At 31.9% G+C, this 22,789-nt stretch overlaps 2 protein-coding genes across 2 annotated transcripts in view; one reads left to right on the forward strand and one right to left on the reverse strand.

Annotated features, from left to right (window-relative positions):
• LOC105219872 (probable serine/threonine-protein kinase yakA) overlaps nucleotides 1-22,789 on the forward strand; it is a 122,309-nt gene that overhangs the window by 36,493 nt on the left and 63,027 nt on the right. The gene's annotated exons all lie outside the window — the stretch shown is intronic.
• On the reverse strand, nucleotides 7,030-13,761 carry LOC105219870 (uncharacterized). The gene is made up of 4 exons (XM_054231778.1): nucleotides 13,473-13,761; nucleotides 8,828-9,132; nucleotides 8,224-8,391; nucleotides 7,030-8,105 (listed from the first exon to the last, which is right to left on the reverse strand). Exons 1-4 carry the CDS (start codon nucleotides 13,744-13,746, stop codon nucleotides 7,776-7,778), a joined length of 1,077 nt encoding a protein of 358 aa, XP_054087753.1. The 5' UTR covers nucleotides 13,747-13,761; the 3' UTR covers nucleotides 7,030-7,775.

The following is a 22,789-nucleotide window of genomic DNA, read 5'->3' on the forward strand; positions in this document are numbered from 1 at the left end:
TAGACTCTAATTTTTTTCTGGTTACTTCCTTTCCACTGAGTAGTAATAAAAACAGCAATAGATTTGATTTTTTCTAAAGTCAGTTAGGTTTGTTAAATTTAATTTATAATTTTATAAAATATTTCAAAATTAAAGTTTCTCAAAGGCCAAAATCAATATTTTGGGTGGTATCTTGGAAACAGTTAGGTTTTAAATATAACTATCGCAGCAAACAAGTAAAATGTCTAAAATGATGTCTTGTAATCAGTTTCGTTTTCTTATTTTTCCATACCCAAGCGCCTATTTAACTTGTGAAATATTTTTCTTATTTTCTTTCTTAACTTAACTTAACTTAACATAACTTAACTTAACTTAACTTCACGTAACGTAACATAACGTAACTTCTCGTAACGTAACGTAACGTAACTTAACTTAGCTTAACTTAACTTCTCGCAACGTAACGTAACGTAACTTAACTTAGCTTAACTTAACTTAACTTAACTTAAATATTATATATATATGTACTGATATTCAATATGTCGAAGGATAACTAAAACTTCCCCACCTCCGAATATCGTTATTGACTCAAAAACTATACATATATTCTGATTTGAATTTGAATCTGATTTTTTTAGTAATTATAAATATTAAAGTCCTGCAAAAGCGAGTTAAGTTTTGTTCTGATTTGTGGGTACGTCAAGGAGCCACATTGAAGTATCAACCAAAAAGTATTCATTTCCTTCATTTAATCTCACTCCCACAAATTTTATGGGCACGTCCAAAATGGTTTTAAGCTTGATTAAAATAATTAATTTTCATTAAAAATTGCATCAACGTATTTCATCACAATTAAAAAATGCTCTGACATGCCTACCAGTGAGCATAACAGCAATAAAATTCTGCTCAGTGCTCACTGTACTCTCAACTAACACATACAAGCATAGCAAAAAATGAAATCAAATAAACGGCAAGAAGAATACTCAAAAAGTATATAAGAAAAGTAGGAGTTGCCTCCATCGAAATCTTAGCTAGTGTGTGTAAATTGTCAAATTTTGATTCGTAGAACCAACAAAATGAGTTACACTCTTAAGAAAAGCTCAATTCATATGTGAGTATATAAGCTGTTATATACAGTTTTGTACTTATTTATTTATATCCATATATATATACATAAATAAAGAAGAGCTACAGTCCAGCAGAGAGCGCGAGTGAGCGCAAGTAATACAAATACTCATTCATAAATGAAATTTACAGCTAAAATATTCGAGAGGAAAGCAACAGGTTGCCGCACTTAGTGATGTGAGCGATAATTTGGTGAGTAAGTGAGCTAGCGTCGTGAGTACAGCGGACAGTTACGCTCTCAAAATGTGCGCATATATGGATGTACGAATGTATAGAGAAATTGTTTCATTCATAAAATTTGTTTACCAGCTGTTCGAAATGCCAACTGAAATTATTCATTCATTAAATATGCATTATGGCTGGTTCAATATTTTGATTACACTTTGCGTTTTACAATCTCTTTTACATATACAATATGTAAAACTTTGTTTAAATATTTTATAATATAAATTGTTGGATTTACTTTACTAAATAATTTCTATTTTATACTCTACAGAAATGAATCACATCTTTGTATTTGAACGAAGATCTATGATAAAAAATGTTTTGCTTCTATAAAATTACTTGGATTGACTTAGTTTACTGTTAGGGGTGTTGTGAAATCCAAGACAGATTTCCGTTAACCGTTTTCAATGAAATTTGGTATATAATATTTTCTTATTACCCTGATGACACGTGTGAAAAATGGATGAAATCGGTTCACAACCACTACTACTTCCCATATAACTCAATTTTGAATTCCATCTTATCACTTCACTTTATAATAGAGTGAAACTTCCATAACTCGAACTTCTATAAGTCGAAATTCTCCATAACTCGAATTCTTTAATGGGCAATAAAAGTAAAATTTCATACAAATTTCCTTCCATAAATCGAACTTTTCGACCAGGACATAATGTAAAATTTACAATTTTACTATCAAAGAACAATTTTAAAGGAGCCCCTATATTCGTATGGAGGCGAAAAAAAAATAATATTAAACTTATAGATTTAATAAATCGTGTAACAAAGGCATGAGATAAAGACGTCAAGAGCCAAACAATAACAATTGCAATAACGTGCAACAATCAAAATTACAGAATACATGATTTAATGGATTTAAATAAAACTTTTTGCGAAGTAACTGTGGGTAAATCTATATTTTACGGTTTTTTTGAAAAATGTATGTTTTAATTATTCTATAACTCGAATTTTTTTTTTGTGGATTATGATGATTCGAGTTAGAGAAGTTCCACTGTATATACATAAGGAACCAATCAAGATAGCGGACTAAAACTTTACACAAATACTGTATATGATATGTGGCATCTCTTGTGAAAAAATTGTCGAAATCGAACTATAACTTTTCAATGCTCCGGATATCGAATAATAAGAATTCAGTGCCTTTGTGTAATTTTTCACCGAAAATATCGGTATATCTCTCAGATGTCTTAATTTAATTTAGAGAGAGTCTTTTTCTTCTAATAGTGTGTCTCCGTGCTAAAAATGGTTAAAATCAGGTCATAACTTCCCCTAGCTCCTATAAACCTAATTCCAGGTTTTTCAAAAATACGATGGGCTTAACACCTTATAAATCGGTTAATATGTGAGATATCTTAGTCAAATATATCTATATATATAAGGTTGCCAAATATCTCCCTTCCGCCGTTTTGAATTTCGCGCTCGTATCTGGCAATACTATTCATCTTTGAAAGATCTTGACATAACCTACATGATTATCGGATGGGAGGTTTTATCGCATCCACCATATAGCCCGGACATAGCGCCACGTGATTCCACCTGTACCTGTTCATGGCGAACGTCCTTGTTGGTGTAAAGTTGAACTCAAAAGAGGCTGTCCGAGTTCTTCGCAAATAAGGAGCGGGTTCTTCTACGAGGGAGTATTTAGAAGTTGCCGTCAATATGGAAACAGATTATCGAACGAAACGGCGCATATTTTAACTAAATCAGATCACTGTAACACTTTTGATAAAGCATTGAATAAAGAGCAAAAAAGGAAGAAGGGAGATATTTTATAACGTAATAGAAAAATACAAGAATACAAAGAACTCAAATCCAGAAAATTATTAACAAAATTTCTTAACTTATTTAAACGAAATTTTTACTCCTCTCCCCATGCATTCCTTTTTGTACATGTTATATGGTCTTTTTAAGAATACAAAATATGTAAACTTATTTGATTCATATATTTTGTACTTATGTACGTACATATTTATATGTAATATATTTGTGAAATTGAATACCAAACCTTATGCTTAAAGCCTTATAAGTGCAAACTAACTCTCATGGCATGCGTAAGACTTGGGCCTTTCTGTGGTTTGGTCGATCTTCATGCAACAAGTTTGATTGTATATTTATAATTTCACGCTGTGGTTTAAGTACCGTTAACGTATATATAACGGTAATTTATTGCTGAAGAAAACATGGCAGAATATCAGATATTCTTATATATTCATTTTATTTAAAAAATTAAGTAATTTTTTTAGCACCCCTAGCGCCATATCAGTTTCAACAGTCGCTTCACATATACGAAGCAATTATACTGTTATTTATATTGTTGCTTGTCAAACTTTAACATTATTAAAGATTATATACATTGATTTTATCTTTGTCATTTGGAAACTGAAGTGAATCTTTTGTTATGCCGAATTACAGACAGAGAGACAAGTTGGAAGAGAAAACCTAAATGTTTTTCTGTAATGTAAAATTTCAAAATATTTCTAGGGTTCATACTCACTCATTACCTCAATTATTTATTGAAGAAATTATTTTTGTATAAGCTGTGTTATAAGCCATTTAAAAACAATCCATATAACGATTATTATAGAAGTGTTAAGATTACTTAATTTTGCTAAGATATTTCAGATCTTAACCGATTTATAAGGTATTAAACCCACCGTATTTTTGAAAAACCTATTATTAGGTCTATGGGAGCCAGGGAATGTTATGACCCGATTTTAACCATTTCTGCCACAGAAGCACACTATTAGAAGAAATAGTTTCCCTCTGCATTAAATTAAGATATCTGAGAGATTTACCGATATCGGTAAAAAATTACCCTTTGGCACTGAGTTTTTCATGTTCGATATTCGAGGTATTGAAAAGTTCTAGTAGGATCTGGACAATTTTTCCACAAGTGTAAAGTTTTATTCCGTAATCTTCATTGGTTCCTAATGTTGTTATATCAGATGGAATTCAAAATTGTGTTATATGGGAAGTAGGCCTGGTTTTGAACCGATTTCGCCATTTTCAATCTATGTTATCGGGGTGTCAAGAAAATAAAATGTATCCAAATTTCATTGAAATCGGTCGTGTAGTTTCTGAGATATGGTTTTTGACCCATAAGTGGGTCCATTTGGTAAAAAAAAATCTTAGAGAGCTTCTTTCTGCTATTTCTTCTAAAAATTTAGTGTTTCTGACGTTTTCCGTTAGTGGGTTAACACACTTTTAGTAATTTTCAACGGATCCTTTATATAAGAGGTTGGCGTGGTCATTATCCTAATTCAGCTATTGTCATGGTGTGTGATGAGGTACATAAGGGAAATTCCAGAATTCAGGGTGGGGCCTTCCACAAAAAAATTACATCCAAATATGCCCCTGCCTAGTGCGACAGACGGAAGGAGGGACAGATAGACATCTGTATTTTAACTCTTCTCGTCTTCCTGAAGCGCCTCTGGAAAATTTTATACCAAAACTAAGTGTGCTCTCTTGATGAAAATGAATAAAATCGGGTTAATATTTGGTCTAGCTCTCACATTTTACCTAATATATGGATTTTCAAATTTATGACTAAATCTTACCAAAATGATGTCAACGTATAATTTTAGATGTATTTACTATAGTTTGGTGGCGAAAATGAGGGTTATCTTTCTACGACTTACCCCAACTTAATATACTATATATAATTATTTTCTATATTCTGGAAGATTTTATGCGGAATATATACATAATAGATCTTAATTAAATGACATTGTCACTGAAATTGTAATGTCTCAGAAAAAATAAGTAATTAATACTATACGTTTTACAGTTAAATTTGATTTATTTAAATAAATATTTGTTTATTCTTTACAATCACTTTTGGCATTTACATGCATATATATTTGCATTTTATTATTTTTAATTTATGATAATTAGTACACGTGTGTTGTTTTTTTTTCTTACACTCTTTTTTTGACATATCTGTAATTATAATTTGTATACTTTTCAATTAATTAGATTATTTTTCATTAATATATTGTTTTAGTTTCAGTTTTACTGATATTTTTTAAATTAAAATACAATAAACAGTTCAATTTTGCTCGAAAATAAATTAATTAATCTATAGGTAATGTTATACATTATGTTTTATATGTTTGTACAGCGTTATAGGCATATATACAGATAGTCTGAATTATGATTATAATCTTGAAGACAAATTATTTATTATGATTTTACATATACATACATAATTAGCATGAGTGGGGGTTTTTGGTTTTTATTAGCATTAACATTATCTTTTTTCTTTTAAATTTAACTTAATATGCTATTTATTTTTTATTTATTATTTATATATTTTACTCTTCTTTAATTTTTTTTATTTTTATTTTTATTTTCTTTATTTTTTTATTATTTATTATTTTTTATTTCCTATTTTTTACTTTTTAAGTACAGACATAGCCATAGTTTTTAGTATACATTTCTGGATACGAGATTTGTGTATATTTTTAATTCAGTTGTAATTGTTTTTAAAATTTACGCACATACGCACTTACACGATTTTTACAAATTGAAATGATCACAAGCGATAAGCATCATATATAAAATAATAAATCAATATAAATATTTTAGGAAAAAATATGCTTTAAAGCCATCCTTAACAACTGAACACGACTTTAAAAACCCAGTATTCATGTGACTATTGCTGATATGTGTGTAATGTTAAACATATAACATTTAATAGTTACCATATAATAAGATGTGATATCAGATAAGCCACTTGTATAATTTTCGATTTTTTACAATATGATGACTTTTAATGGTACACCATAGTGTAAGACGTGATATCAGATAAGTCACTTGTATGGTTTAAGATTTTTTACAAAATGGTGACTTTTAATGGTACACCATAGTGTAAGACGTGATATCAGATAAGTCACTTGTATAGTTTTAGATTTTTTACAAAATGGTGACTTTTAATAGTGTACCATAGTCACTTCTATACTTTTAGAATTCGGATTTACACTTTGTCAAAGTGATTGTTAAATATGATCATCATGTGTTGTGCATATGCTGCTGTGATATGATATTAATAATTCTTCCATAAAATCATCGCTTATTCAGTGTCTGGCATTAGCATATCATGTAGATATCATATCTAGTTATCACATGCATATTTGCGTGCGATGTGATAGCTGTTTCACTTCATACTTCTGAGAAGATTTGATTTATTTTTGTGGAATATACTCACATCATATGATGTTTTATCAAAGGGCACAACATCATGTGACGTGGAAAATGAACACATCATATGATATTTTATCATAGAGCATAACATCATTTCTATAATCACTTCTGTTATTATTCTTGTTATCAACTGTTTTAATTTGTCAGAAATAAACTGAAAATGAAGAAATCATGTGGAATGGCAGCATAGACTTTAGCAAGATATTAAAATGGTGATCTGATAATATGATAGGTATGTATGATATAACAATTGCTGCAGTCTTTGTTGCAAATTTTTGTGACATAATCACTGGTGAATTGAATTGCTATATTATTATCCAAAAATAAGTAAATCACTGTTTTATGCATTTTGAGAGTTTCTTTAATGGTTTTTTGGTGTAATAAATAAACATGTTATATGTTATGTGTTATAAATAAATAAATAAATAAATAATTATATAAATAAATAGTGTAGTTAAACTTGTAATTATTTTAAATATAGTCCTATGATATAATTACATTATTAACTGGCATTTTTTAAGTAATAAGCATCATTGATAACATTTGTACATATTTTACAAGTTTTTTTTTTTTTTAGATTTATGTATGTATATATATTATAGTATTATAATTTTTGGTAACTTTTTTTTTAATGGTATAAATAGCATAATTTCAAAATATACTAAGTAAATTTACAATTTTGTATGCGTCACGAAATATTTGAAAGTATACGAGAATGTTTTTTTTTTCTTTTTTTTTTAATAATTTACAGAGTATTAGATGTACATATTTTTTAGATATATATTTTTTTTTTTTTGTATGCCTCGTTTAAGTATTCTTTGGGATCATGGTTTTTTTAACTTCTACAAAATTCGATACAATTTAAAAAACGAAAATTTTGTGCGAACTCGCAACGTCAAGTTTCTCTAATAAACTGTTTTTAATTAAATTAAAAATTGTAATTAATAATAATTGCATAATTGTCATAAGGTAAAAAATCATTAGCTCTTCTTTCATAATTATAAAATATAAGTCATTGTTGGTATATACATATACATATATATATATATAGAAGTCTTTAGCTAAAAATCGCACACACTGAAATTCTTTGTAAATCTGTATGAAAAACACGAATGCATTCAACAATATTGTGATTGAATAACGGAGTGACGGCCTCTTAGGCATATACATAAATACATACATTATTTGTTTGTTGCTTTTGTTTTGTTTTGTTTGTGAGATTATATCTTTCATTTACACATTTCCATTATTTTTTGGCAGAGTTGAGTTAGATATTCTAAAAAGCTTACGCTCTCCACCACCAACAACCATTCTCTCACCTGAGCGCTTTCATTGTATTTGGCTGTTGTTCTTGGCACATCGGGGTTATGCAATATAAGTTTGACATATTGTTCAGTTTTAGTCAGCTCGTCGTAAGTCTTTTCCAAAAAGTTGATCATTTCTTGGTGTTGTTGATATTTACCCTTCCACTCGTTCTGGTTGTTGTCGGTTACGGTATCATTATAGACGATTTTCAAAGTTCTCAATGTTTTAAGTATATTAAACATTTCCGCACGAAACTAACAGAAGAAGAGAACAATATTATTAATTTTATTTATTTTTACATATTTTGAAAAAAAAAAAAAAATTGCCAAAACTATACATGTACATATATACAGTTTTTTATTCAATGCTTACCAATTCTGTACTCATTGCCTGATTCTCTAAATGCGGGAAATTGTACTGGTGCCCTTTAGTGTCAAAGGTTCGGTTAATATAACTCGAATATGGATGTTCTAGGTTTAAATTGTGCATATTCCACTCTATATTAGCATTAAGGGCTACATTATTGAAGCGCACTTTCGTCTGGAAAATTATAATAATAAGTTGGTAAATTAATGGAAAGGTATAATACGCGTATATAGACAATAACTGACTTATAAAATATCAGTTTTTATGTTTTTCAAATGCAAACGAAATACGTTTTAAACTGTGCATATAAAATATATTTTGTGTTGTCAAAAAGCAGTTAATGGTATAATAAAATATATATTTTTAATCAAATCATTTTCAAAAACTAAAAAAAAAAAATGTGTAGCAGCTTTGAAAAATTATGAGAAATTTTTAAGTTCTACCCAATAATCGCTTAATACTATGAATTCGAAAATTTTAAATTTCATGAAAAATTTCGTGAAAGCTGCAGCTTAAAGCTTTAAGCTTTCTTTTTGTTTTAAGCTTTGTGAAAGCATTTAAGCAATATTGTGATCATACATGTGTATTAGATATATTTTAGAATACTTACAAAAGTATCTATATCTCCCTTAAGTGTTTGGTGCGATGCGTTTGATTGATATTTCAATTTTGTTAAAAAATGTTCAAAATTTTCGGGACACATCATTTGGTCATTCGAACGTACAATACGGTGATGACGCGCTTGCATAAGTTTGGGCGCGTTTGCACGTTCGTACCCCATTAGATTTATACGATGTTGCATACGATTTCGCAATGTGTGTAAGAATTGTCTTCTTCCGGGCAATGTGCGACCTGAAGTCGTAGAAATTTGTGCGCATATGATAATGCAAATTATTGGCAGGAGTGCAAAGGTTTCTGTAATTGAAAAGAAATATAATAATAATTACAAATTTGTTTATAAAAATATAACTTAATAGAATCTCATATGTAGTATAATAAAAATCATGAATTAAACCACTTTATTTTTGTACATTTGAACTATTTTATACATAAGAAATACATACACATGTAAACACTAGCGCATACTCAAACCTCCTCACAATAGGCAGCAAAGCTGTCCGCACGCCCATACACACACACACCCAATCACACCTGGCCGACTCGTTTCGGCCAATTGCAGCATACACCAATGAACGTTGCGAATTTGTCGCACACTACGAAAGCTCGCTGACAGCCAGCGTATGTGCGCTCAAAACCAATGTCAGTTTGGCAATGGCAGCCAAGTAGCGGACAAAACACATACATATGTTTATATCAGATTCAACTCCACTATATAGACATATATCATATATTATATACCTATATACATATATATATATAAAAATGTTGATTTATATTGTATATGTATGTACTGTGTGGCGCTCGCGATTATCGGCTTGCAATTACTGCTGCGCATGCGTACACACAGTAATTTGTAGAATGCACTAAAGCGCACAAGTTGCTGTTGCAACAAAGTATGCAACAAGCGTACGTGTTGGCATGCGACATATGTATGTATGTATGTATGTATGTACGTTCGATCTGCCGTTTAACGCTTTTGCGGATATGTAGATGTGTGTGTGTGTGCATGCAATAGCGTACTTAACAGGTGGTCTAAATCCACAAGTTAGACTTAGAGACTTAAATTGTTTAGGCTTCTCTTCTGCTGTTTCAAGATCAAGGCAAAGACCGCCAACAATAGAAATTAACTGCCGGCTGCTGTTATAGCTAGATTTTTTTTCATTATTATTGTTGTTGTTTCTTTTTTTTTTTGTTTTGTTTAACTTTGAAAGGTATTTAGTAAAGCGCATACTGCAAATGCGTCGCCGGCAATTTTCATTTGTGTGGCAGACATAGCTAAGTATTAGAAATTTGCTAATTATCATTTGTCATTAAAAATTAACGATTTTAATGTGAAGTGATCTTGTTGGCTGTTTAGAAAATCGTAACTATACTTGTATGTAATACATATGTAAGAGCGTTGCATTTGCTATCAGGTGCGCTAGGTGTGGTGTGGTCGTGCGCTTTCTTAAATAGCAGTAATACAATTTTTTTTTATTCTATTATGCGTACATATTGATTTGTAATGATTTTGAAAAAAATAATTAACAAAAAAAATTAATAAAAAAAATTATGTATTCCAAATGTTTAAAAATTATGTTATTAAAAAAAAAGTACGCGATTGAGAGTCTAGTACGGAGCGTGTGCAGTGTGTTCATTGCAAATAAAATATAATTTCATGTTTCCTCATTTTACTTTTTTTTTTAAATGAACCCACGCAAGAAGCGGGAAAGTACATACATATGTATGGGAGAGTGTATATAAGTGTGGAGCGGTCTGCTAGTTATTATATATTTATGTACGCAATTATTCCCTTTATCAGTTCTCACTTTGCTAATAACTTGGAGGATAAAAAACTGATTATTTGGAGTAATCACGCATTTCTCATAAAAAAAATATATATATTTTTAATTTAATTAAATTTAAATAATTATTATTAGCATTACTCATTGAGAAGATAAACAAATATTTTTTAAATATTATATTAGTATTATTAGCGTTACTAATTGAGAAGATAAAAAACATGACACATATTCAAACCGACATTTAACACTTCCTGTGTATTCGAAGCTTGACCATCGAAATCAAGACTTCTATGTTTTTTGTGTGTGACATTTAAAAAGATACACTCTGACGTAATTCTTTTTGTGTTTTTTATAGAGCAGCTCACAGTGCTGATAAATTTGGTAATTTCTTTGTTCACCAATAAATATCAAAAGGCCATAGTTACCCATATATGGATTGAATGTGAAATTAATGTATTATTAGTTTTATAATAATGTATTAATGTGCTCGCATTTCTGTGGTTAAGCGCATATAACATACATATAACTGTACTGGAGAATTATTTAAAATGAAATTGATAAAGAAAAACAAAAACAAAATATGCTTTGACGTTGCTTATTTAATATTAAACGCTTTCATTGAGTTTCATTCATTAAGAAGTTTCATTCATTAACACATTGCTTGAATGTTTGTCTATATAAACACACATACACACACGCGAGCAACTACATACATACGCGCGCAGCGTTTGCTTAGTGCTGCTTATTGGCCACGTGTAGGCGGATGCGCGTTGACCTGTAAAGGAAAATCATTGAAGAGTATCCTGTTTGCACACTAACTAAAACACCGTTGTGCTAAATAGGTAACTTTTATATACGCCACGCATGTTATATATGCGCGTGTGTGTGTGTGTGTGTGCATGTATATATATCACTCCTATTTGCTTTTTAATTATAGCAATCATTGCAATTATATTTATTTCAACATATTATTAATATTAATTAAGCAAATATACTATACATCAGCATTTACATACATACTAACATAACGGTAATAACGCTAAATGCACTCCGAGTCACGTATGTACGTACGTATGTACAAACATACATACGATGTTTACCACCTCGTTTATTTGTATGCTCATTTAGTAGAGTTAAGCAAATGTGCAAGGCGTGTTGCTATTGGTTACCCTCTTAGTTAAGTGGATGTTAAAAAAAGATAATCAACATACATATGTGTGAGATGCGTACACACACACACATATGTAGGATGTAAAAATACATTTCTAATGAAGCATTTCAAGGAGAAAATCTTAAGACAAAATGAATGCTAAGGATTCGTCGCATGATTATGTTGCGCTACTTTTCTGTTTTTGAATTCCATTGTGATTATATTAATGTTCAGTATGTATGCTCTAAGTCTAACTGAGTCTCAACAGCTACATATTAGACTTATAATGTTTTATGTAGTTTTATGGAGACTGCATGGGCAATAGTTAGTGAGACCACAGAATCTTTTTGAAAATTCGCGTTAAGCGTTGACATTCTAAAGGATGTCTACTGCTCATGCACTATATGACGGAACTCCATATCGCTAAATCTATAAACGCTAAAGTTTCAAACATTATTCATCGGTGGCTTAGTTGCTTGGCAGACTAACGTAAGGTAACCTTTGCAATGGAACAGCTATTCTTTCATTGAAATTTCTTATACTGTTAAGAAATATTAAAAATTTGAACTTTTATTAAAAATATATATTATAGATTTCAGTTGTTTCAATAACAAAAAAAAATATATATATAGAAATATATAGAAAATGTTGTTTATTATTACTTTTTCAAATTAATTAATTTATGTTATTTCATTTTACTTTTTGAGTGAAATTGAGCTGCTAGAATTCAAAATTTTATTCTATATGAATTTAGATTTTTTTATTTTTAATTTAACTTTTTAACTGTTATTGAAATTAAATTCTTCAGTAATGATGTAAATTTCTATAAATTAGTGAAATAAAATAAGCTTTGATTTATTTAAATTATTTAAAATATTTAAAAATTGAGAAGTTTTGGCGAATGAAAAAAAATATACATATGTATGTATATGTTTGAAAACAATTGGGACAAAAATTATTTCAGAATTAAAAATTATTAGAATTAAAAATTTTGAAATTGAAAAATTTTAAAAATTAAATAATATAATAATAATGATTAAAAAAGGAAACTAAAAAATTTTGAAAATTAAATATTATGAGAGGAAGCAATTTTGAAATCCTAGAATTTAGAGAAGTAAAAATTGCAAGAATTAAATAATTTAATTAAAAAAATTTGAAAACTAAAAAATTAAAAATTAGATATTGTGAGAGTAAGCAATTTTGAAACCGCGGAAGTTAGAGTAGAAATAATTGTAAGAATTAAATAATTAAAAAACAACTAAAAAATTTTGAAAACTAATAATATTGAAAACCAGTACATTTGAAAAAAATATTAATTGAAAATTATTCAAATATTATTACACTTCTTATACATGTAAATGCTATTATTGAAGTTTATTTTTTTTATACATAACTGAAATTTTCTTTCAATATTCCTAAATAAATTTTATTTAAAATAAAATAATACATTTTTATTATTTTTTTAAATAATAATATATGTAGCAGTTTGTGTATATTTCTTTAATTTAAATTTTAAAATTATTCACACAAAAAATAAAAGTAACACCAAAATTCCCCAATAATATTTTTGCATAAAAAAAAAACAAAAAAAAACACATTTATCTTAATACACCAAAAATATTGAATAAATCACACTTCTAAGCAGCATCAATGGCTTGCACTTTATCGGCACTTCTTATTTAAATTTTTTGTTTAATAACTTGACTTACTCATCATGGGCTTCCATTTGAGTGAATGCGCTTGACACACGCTTTGCATTTGCGTTGACTTTTTGCCTGTAATGACACTTTCAGTGGTGAAATCTAATGCACTGACCAATGGCGCAACACCGCAGGTTAACACTTTGACGGTAGGCTGTTGTTGTCGTTGCAAATATTCTTTTGCGTTAATTGTACGTACTGTGCGCGATTCACAGCAATCAAGTGTACTGCTAATATTGTTGTTGTTGTTATTGTTCACTTGTTGTTGATACATTTTGGTTTGATTTTTTTTTATAGTCTTGATTTTGTTAAACTTGTTTCAGTAAAAATTATCACAGAATGATTCACACAAAGACTTGAAAAGTTGCAGACTTTAAAGAAGAAATTGAGTTTTTTTTCAAATCTTAAGTTTTGTTTAAAATTTGCAAATTTTATGTTTCAGTCGGCAAATAAGCAAAAAATACTGTTTTTAATTGTCCTTTTTTTTACAAATATTAAAAGGATTTTTAATTTGTTTAAATTTAATATTTTAAATTTGTTTAAGTACTTTGTTTTTTGTTTTAATACTTTGTATACGGTGCTATATTATTTGCAATTCGATATTGAAATTGAAATAAAAATTTCTTCAACTATTGCAGGCACGATCTCCTCTTTTAATTTCACTTGTTCGCAATTGATTGCGGATTGAACTGATACAATGGCAGCTAAGCTGAGTACTTTTATGCAGACGCTCAAACAAGTGCCAGTTTATTGTGAGTACACAAGCTGTATACTCACACACACACACACACACACACACGCGAACACACATAAATATAGTACACACACTAACAAATAAACGTATGGAGAACAGCGTCGTCTTAACGGTTAGGATGTGAGCGAAGCTCGACTAGTTAGCCGTAGCGTCGTGAGTGTTGGGGCTTGTGTTAGCGTGAACAACAAACAACAACAAATGTAACAGTAACTCTACCAGTAGCAACGCGTCGTATAAAATCAGACGTTGACGACTGCCGATATACACACACACATACACAACGCCAGCATTGAATTTCTCATTTAATCGTTCAAGCGTTGATCTTGGCTAAGAGTTTGCGCGTGCTTATTGAAAGAGCGCCATGCAGCTTTATTATTGAATTCGAACTTCGATTAGAGCAACTATCATTTGTTATGGCAGGTGTATATTGGGCGAAAAGAATAATGGGCGACCCATTGGAGTTAAGAGGGTAGTTGTGAGCGTGCAAAAGAGCGTTGGAGTCATATATATATAGTGCGGGGGAGGGGGGTTTGTTGTTTATGCTGCGCTGTAGACAACAAATATTACAACTGTTTAGCATTGGCGATGCCAACAACCAAACATCGTAGCAGTCGCTGACGCTGACGCTGTCGCAGCAACGTCCAACGTCGCAGTCAGCGGCACTGCAGGCAACGCTGCGGTTAACGTTTTCCGGCGAGCACGCGCACATATTCACTCTTTTAATGCATACATACATACATATGTACATGCATGTGTAAGTAGCATTAATATGCGGTAGCACCCAACGCAGCCCCCTCGCGTTTGAGCACACATACATACATACATAATACATAACAAGCAAGCGCGACTCATACGGGCTATGAGTATAAACTACAAGTGAGCTGTTTTAGTTCAATCAATTCTACTCTTTCTCGGCACGATCAACGAGATTGCGGTTACTGCTGATTAATAATGGCTCGTGCAAATGCTGCACTTAACAAGTGTGCCAAACATGCGCCACTGTTACCAACAGCCTGCTGCTCATTATTACAGCAGCAAATAGCCGCCCCTGCCAGTGTTTGTATGTGTGTGTTTGTGTATGCCTGTGTGAGCACGCGTACGCGCGCCAAGTTCAGCTGATGAAATTTCATGAGTCAACAGACAGACGAAGTTGGGGTTTAACTTACAATACAATTATGGCTCTCTGTGTCAAATGCACCGCTGCAACACTGACCGCTGCACACCGTTGCTGTTGTTTGGATATCAGCCGCTGCATACATGATCATCTGGTGATTGAGTGATCGCGCGCGCGCGTTTAAAAAAATCACCAGATCGCTGAACGGTGACAAGTCAGTGTAGTGGCATGTGTTGTGGGTTAGTTGTTTCCTCTTTTTTTTTTAATTAATTTATTTAATATTATTTTTTTAATTTATAATATTATTTTGTTGTTGTTGCAAGTTGTTATGATTTCGAATTCTTTGCAACTTTGTTAGTAAGAGCTACTTGCAAGAAATTGTCAAGAAAACACAATTAAAAGTGCAACGATGATTCACATTGATGATGGCGCGCGCCCGCTTTCATCACTATCTTTGTGGGCTTGAACACACACAGCCACACAGCTCGCTTGGCGCACTTCTTATGATGACAACTATTTTCGTGTTTGCAGCACACACATTACAGAAATGTAGTTTTTCTCTTTTTTTAATTCGGTGATTGGGTTTTTCCCATGTAATGTATGAATATTGTAAATATTATGAAATGGTATGATTATTCAATTGTGAAAATGTTTCATCAACTATTAGTAGGGATATTAGAATTGCTGTGCGCATTATTTATTGTTGTAGAAGAAGATTATTAATTGTAGTAGAACAAGATGTGTAGAAATTTTTTTTACGTTCTCAACATGTTGCTTGCAACAACTAAAATTAATCATGTTAGATATATAGAGCATATATGAAATGGATTATGATGACGAGACGAGTTGTATGTTAGATTTCTGTCCGTCTGTCAAGCATTGTGAAAATAGTTGAAATCAAATTTTAACCACGCCCACGCCATATAAAGCCCCCTAAGTCACCAAAGCATATAGAGAGGCATACAACTCTGAAGTAAATATGAGAAACGGTGTAAAAATTGCATAAATGGGTGTGGCACCGCCCACTTGTATTTGAAATTCCATAACTCAGCGACTACTCGTGCTTATTGAATCAAATTTAATGCTTAATCTTCATTATAACAAATAAGGAAGGGTAAGTTCGGGTGTCACCGAACATTTTCTACTCGCGCAATTTATTTATTTAATTTTATTAATATAACAAACAATTTGACTCACATCTTCGGCATATATATGGTATAAAGTCCATTGAAAGTTGGAAACCCTAATATTATGTATTTGGGAGCTAGGTGAAGTTATGACACGATTTCACTCATTTTTGGCACGGACATATAATTAGAAGAAAAATATTCCCTCTGAATTTCTTCAAAATATCTTAGAGACTTACCTATATTTTCGGTTAAAAATTTGTTAGAAGCGCTGAGTTCCCCATATTCGCTATATAGGGTCTTGAAAACATACGGACCGCTTTCGATGATTTTTAGAATTATGATGCCAGTATTTTTGCAAAGTTCTGTTCCGATATCTTCACTAGGGCTTACTTTATATTTTGTAAATTAAACGATTCAGATCGACTTCAAAGTTCTGGTTTATGAGAAGTAGGCGCGGTTATGAACTTGTGATTTGGACTATTTTCACAACACATCATTGGGAAGCCAGGAAAATCTTATGAACCAAATTTCATTGAAATTGGTCGAGTAGTTTCGGAGATATGGTTTTCGACCTATAAGTGGGCAGCTCCTCTGTACCATCTTTGTAACGAAATTTAAGGTTTCTGGTGGTTTTCCTTACCTAATTAAAGAATTTTTAGTAGTTTTGAACATAACTTTTGTATGACAGGTGGGCATGGTTATAATCCGATTTCCTAACAAATCGAACACAACTATAATACTCTCTTTAGCCGATGACCGAAATTTTACTAGAACCACGCCTATTTCCAGTTTTAAATACCAAGAAAAAATTTTCTTTTACAATATAATATATAATATATAATTGCCGAGGTATATAGTGTTTTTATTTAAAAAAAAAAATGAGTCAAGGTGGTCTTCTTCTGAAATTCCATGGCATACATACATATGCTTGTACTGATATGTAAAAGCTTCTTTAAGGCATATAATCAAAAATGAATAAAAAATATCTTAAATGCAAACTATTATTCATTTAAAAAATGTGTGACATGAAAGGAAATTGTAGTACATAATTTCTTTTTAATCGAAAGGCAATGTACGCACTTAAAACCACAAACACAGCTCCGCGTCGCTTGCAAAAGAAATATATAAATTTCACAATTGCTGAATGAGCGGTAGTGGCGGATTAACTTGTTAAATACAATTTATAAATGTACATATATATATATATATATATATAGAACGGAAAGGGATATTGCGGGTACGAGCGCTACGTATATATTTTAACTTGGAAAAAGAAATGAACAAGCGAAAAGCAATTTCTCCAAAAAGTTAACCGGAAATAATTTGAATTGGTCACAGTCACAATTTCATTTGTCACCGCATACGGAATAATTACTATATGATATTGGAGCTAGGGTTAGGTGTTGTAAGAGTATATTATATTTATTAAGATTCTCAGTACAAAACCCAATGGATTTGACTTTGGTGTAAAGATCAATCAGAATGCCATATGAGTAAAAAGTGATAAAAATGGGTTAAAATATTTACAATTGACAATACACTGCACTTTATCAGGTTAGCACACCTTCACCAGACTTATATAAATGCTTCTGATTCTGTTCTTGTTCTTAACTTGAAGCTACTGTGGTTTTTTCATTTTTTCATCTATGTATGAACCGTCTCTGGGTAAAAAAGCAAGCCATAACAATTCCCACCAATTTGTTTTTCAATTTATCTTCGGATTTTGAATCAATTTCAAGAGAAGCATACAATTTTCATCAATCGACCGTCAAGATCAGGACAAATGGTGGTGCTACACCGAGCTAAGCTCCTGTTTAATGGGTTATAAAGTGTGCTCCATATGTAAAAATATTAAAACTAAAAGAACATTGAACCCTTAAAGATGCCCGAAGAGATACACGATTGCATTTTTCCCAGGTTCATAGAGATGGGAGTCCAATTGGCACTATGTTATTTATTCGGAAGAAAAGCAATTTTATTTGCAAGAACCCGACCCATGATCTCCAGACGTCAGCTGTGATGGCTACATAGTCGTGGGGGTGGTGTGATGGGTTGGGGGAGCCATCTCCTACCATGATATAAACTGATTCCAATTTGTTAATACTAATATAACCGCGAAGACATATAAAACGTACGGGAAACTGATTCTCCCTATTTTCAAAATTTGTTTGGAACTTTACCATAATGTTTCCATTATAATAATGTATATATTAAAAGTGGCCGGGTGTTTAAGTCTTGAATTAAGTGGCAAAATGGTGTTTTAACGCAGTGTCCGCCTAACTCATCGGATAAAGCGCTACAGACCTCGTATCTGGCAATACCATACATCTTTGAAAGGTCGTGACATAACCAACGAAACGACGCTATGCATGATAAGCTTGGATATTACGTTCAACAGTTATAGACGTGTAAACATGGAGTTCAATAACGCCGAAATTCGCGCTATTTTAAAGATTTCCCTCGTTAAAGGCAAATCTGCTAGAGAAACGTTCCGTGAGATTAATGGTGTTTTGGGGGATGGTACTCTATCACTTCGAACTGCGGAGGAATGGTGTCGACGATTCAGAGCGTGTGAAAACGACACCGTGGATAAGCCAGCCGGCGGAAGACTTGTGACGACGAATATCGACCAAATCATGGAAAACATCAAGTTAGACTGGCATGTGTCATCTCGTGCCATCGCCCAGTAGATAGGAGTTAGTCACCAAACCATTTTAAACCATCTGCAGAAGGCTGGATACACAAAAAAGCTTGATGTTTGGGTGCCGCATGATTTGACGCAAAAAAACCTTCTGGATCGATCCAAAGCCGCGCAACGATATGCTGCTGAAACGGAACGAGCTCGACCCATTTTTGAAGCGGATGGTGACTGGCGACTAAAAATGGATCACATACGACAATATCAAGCGAAAATGGTCGTGGTGGAAGGCCGGTGAATCATGCCAAACCATGATCAAGCCGGGATTGACGACCAGGAAGGTTTACGCTTAATTCTACCATATAATGCGAACAACTGGACCGCTTGAAGCAGGCGATCGACCACAAGCGTCCAGAATTGGCCAACAGGAAGGGTGTAGTGTTCCACCAGGACAACGTCAGACCACACACTTCGTTGATGACTCGTCAGAAGCTACGGGAGCTCGGATGGGAGGTTTTATCACATCCAACATATAGCCCATATAGCCCGGACACAGTGCCAAGTGACTACCACCTTTCCGTGTCCATGGCGAACTCCATTGGTGGTGTAAAGTTGAACTCAAAAGAGGCTTGTGAAAGTAGCTGTCCGAGTTCTTCGCAAATAAGGAGGTGGGCTTTTACGAGGGGGATATTATGAAGTTGCCGTCCAGATGGAAACAGATTAACGAACGAATCGGCGCATATTTGAACTAAATCCGATCACTGTAACACTGTTTATAAAGCATTGAAAAAAGAGCAAAAAAGCGGACAACTTAATATCTATAAAATCTTCCAGCTCAACGCATGATTCCAGTTTTTGTGTGCATGCATAATTACAAGATTAGTCACGTAACGAAAAACCCAAAGGTCATTGCAGTGATTGTACATTACAAAAGCACCCTACCGAACCATTTTTATTTATTTTTGTGGTCAAGAAAATATGTCAAGAATGTGTCAATATATCAATGATGCTCTTAGTTACCAAAAAACTGCAAAGAATATTTAAAAATACAAATCAGGGAGAAAAAAGTAATCTCAAAGGCATTTAAATGTGTAAGAAAAAGTGTAAAGAAAGCAAGCAATTTAACAGCTGTTTGCTGTGTCACTGCGCTACCCATGCGCACATCAAAAACCGGCCAACAATTGCTGTTGTTGTCTAAGTCACAGTTGTTTTGGTTTACGTTACATACATACATATTTATTTGACTTTGAAGCGCGCTCAATTAATTATGCAGTATTCAAAACAAGAAGACGAGTTAAGACGAGCCAAACAAGTTGTTAACCAAAATGATAACAACAACAACTTGTCATTCAACTCATTTGTGTTATTTGTTTATATTATTATACGTTTTTTAAACAACAACAACAAAAAAAATAAATCATCAATGAATAATGGAATTATCTTCATTGATTTCGTCAATGAAGAAATTCTCACAGGTTTCACACTTCTTTTTCGCTGTGTACAAACAAGCTGGCAAACTACTATTGCTTTTAAGCATGCTTGTGCTCACGTGCGTTGTTATTCTCCTTTAACATTGTACTCCCACTTTGCAATTTTACTTTTTCACTTTTATTTTTTTCATTCGATTTTTTTTTTTGTTTTTTATTTTTAATTTTTTTTTTGCATTTCATTCATTAGCTATTTTGCACAAAAAATATTTTTTTCTTTATGTCCACCTGTTTTGGCGGCCGCGGTGTGTGTGGCAACGCGTCAAAACGGAAGTAACTCCGCCGCCTTCGCGGCTGCCACAGTAGTAGACGCAACATGTGTGTTTACCTGTCTTCCTGCTTTGCTTTGCTGCCCACCAAAGTCAGCTATGCACATACATACGTATGTACGCATGTTTTTGCATACTTGCAGTGCGCGCAAATGCAATTGCTCATTTGCACATTTGCGATTTGGCCGATATGTGATTTTCTATGCAATGCACAGTGTTCATTTCTTTACAAAAATTATAGCTTTTGGCATATTGTGCAACAGTGAGCGCTTATTACTAGGCATTAAAATTGTTGTCTATTCTTCCTAGATATTTTTATTATATTTTCTTTTTGTTAAAAAAAAAACGAAAATTATGATTTTAAAATTTTATTTTTAATAAGTTTTCGATTACCATAAAATTGTAATTTTTATATTTTTGTTTCTCACACAAAAAAAATTTCAAAAAGATTGAAAATTTTTCTATTAATTTTTCTTATTAATTTCATTTCTACGAATAAGTAATGAGTTCATTACTAATATCTCGAATATACGTAATTTAAATGCTTTCAATTTGTATGCGAATACATAAAATTCTATTACACTTGTGGCATAATTTCTGGAAATCGTTTAGTGGATTTAGCATACATTTTGGCAAATAATTTTTCATTTTCATAAAAACTATTGTTTGACGTTTCTCGAACAACATACATACAGTCATACAGTTTTACTCGAAGCTTACTAAGGTCTAATATTGGAATATTGATGGATTGGTTTTCTTCTCTATAGAATATATAATCTCATAGTAAATAGTGAGACAACAAGTGGCACTTTACACCGACTACAGCAGACTAAGGTGTCGTTAGAACTAACTCGGAATCTGCTCGTCGGAACAGTGCAGGTTGTGTGAGCTGGCAGCAGAAACATCTGAGCATTTACACCTGGACTGCCATGCGATTGCTAGGTTAAGGGGTTAGATGGGTTTTATCAGTAGAAAAAGGACTATTTTCAATATATTTTTTCTATGTAAAAAAATTTTCCCCTCGGAAATAGGTGCGTCCGCGTTGTCAGCATAACTTCTGACAGGGTCATTTAAAATTAAAAAAAAAAACAAATATAAGTGTTTTAGTTAAGACTATAAACTTGTGCTTGAACGAAGGTAAGACAAAAAAGTAAAAATTGGAATTTTGGCAGACATATTGCCAAGAAAAAAATAAAAATTTCGGTCAAATTTGTTTGACATTTTATTTTTTTAAAATACTTGTAATTGAAAAAAATCGTTCGTCCATATACGAGTAAATATGTATTATGTCGAACACCAGTGCAAAATTTCCTCAAGATCGGTTGAGTAGTTATCGAGAACATTTGACAACCGACTTTGAAAACACGGTTCCGAGAAAAACGCGTTTAAAGTTTTTGAGTAACAATAATACCTGACTTGGAGCGCACACCTACCAAAGGCTGTATCTCCGAAACAATTATTGGGATCGACTTGAAAATTTAGTATAATATTCTTGAGATGTTGTAGAAAGTAATAAGCCAAAAACGATTTTTTGAACACACGAAACCCATGTAACCGCTTAAGCAGTAAAGCAATGTTGTCTCTCTATCCCCAAAGGGAAAGTATCTCGTCCATCAGCACTGTAACGCTACTAAATTTTCTTAAAGCGACACGACTGGATGGTATTCTGTGATAACAGCTGAGGACACAATATACCTAAAGTCCTCAAATCATCTATCTATCTAAACACTCGACAAAGAATAATTGAAAAATGTTTCAAAAATTTTTTCTTTAGCATTTTATTTATTTATTATTATTTTTTAATTATTTATTTATTTTTTTTTTTTTTGCAGAAAACTATATTTGACTTTTTTAATGTTAAGAACACATTTTTTTTGTATTTTTATCTGTAATTCTTATACTAGATGCTGCTCCATTGCTACTTT

This window comes from Zeugodacus cucurbitae, chromosome 5 (assembly GCF_028554725.1).
Source record: "Zeugodacus cucurbitae isolate PBARC_wt_2022May chromosome 5, idZeuCucr1.2, whole genome shotgun sequence".
Lineage (NCBI taxonomy): Eukaryota > Metazoa > Arthropoda > Insecta > Diptera > Tephritidae > Zeugodacus > Zeugodacus cucurbitae.

What these genes read in the sequence shown, in the direction of transcription:
- LOC105219870 (XM_054231778.1), bottom strand. Translation starts at nt 13,746, where the DNA reads ATGTATCAACAACAAGTGAACAATAACAACAACAACAATATTAGCAGT. An exon ending in AGGGAGATATAGATACTTTT is followed by an intron (nt 8,392 to 8,827) that starts GTAAGTATTCTA and finishes ATAATTTTCCAG; the next exon opens with ACGAAAGTGCGCTTCAATAA. An exon ending in AGGCAATGAGTACAGAATTG is followed by an intron (nt 8,106 to 8,223) that starts GTAAGCATTGAA and finishes TTCTTCTGTTAG; the next exon opens with TTTCGTGCGGAAATGTTTAA.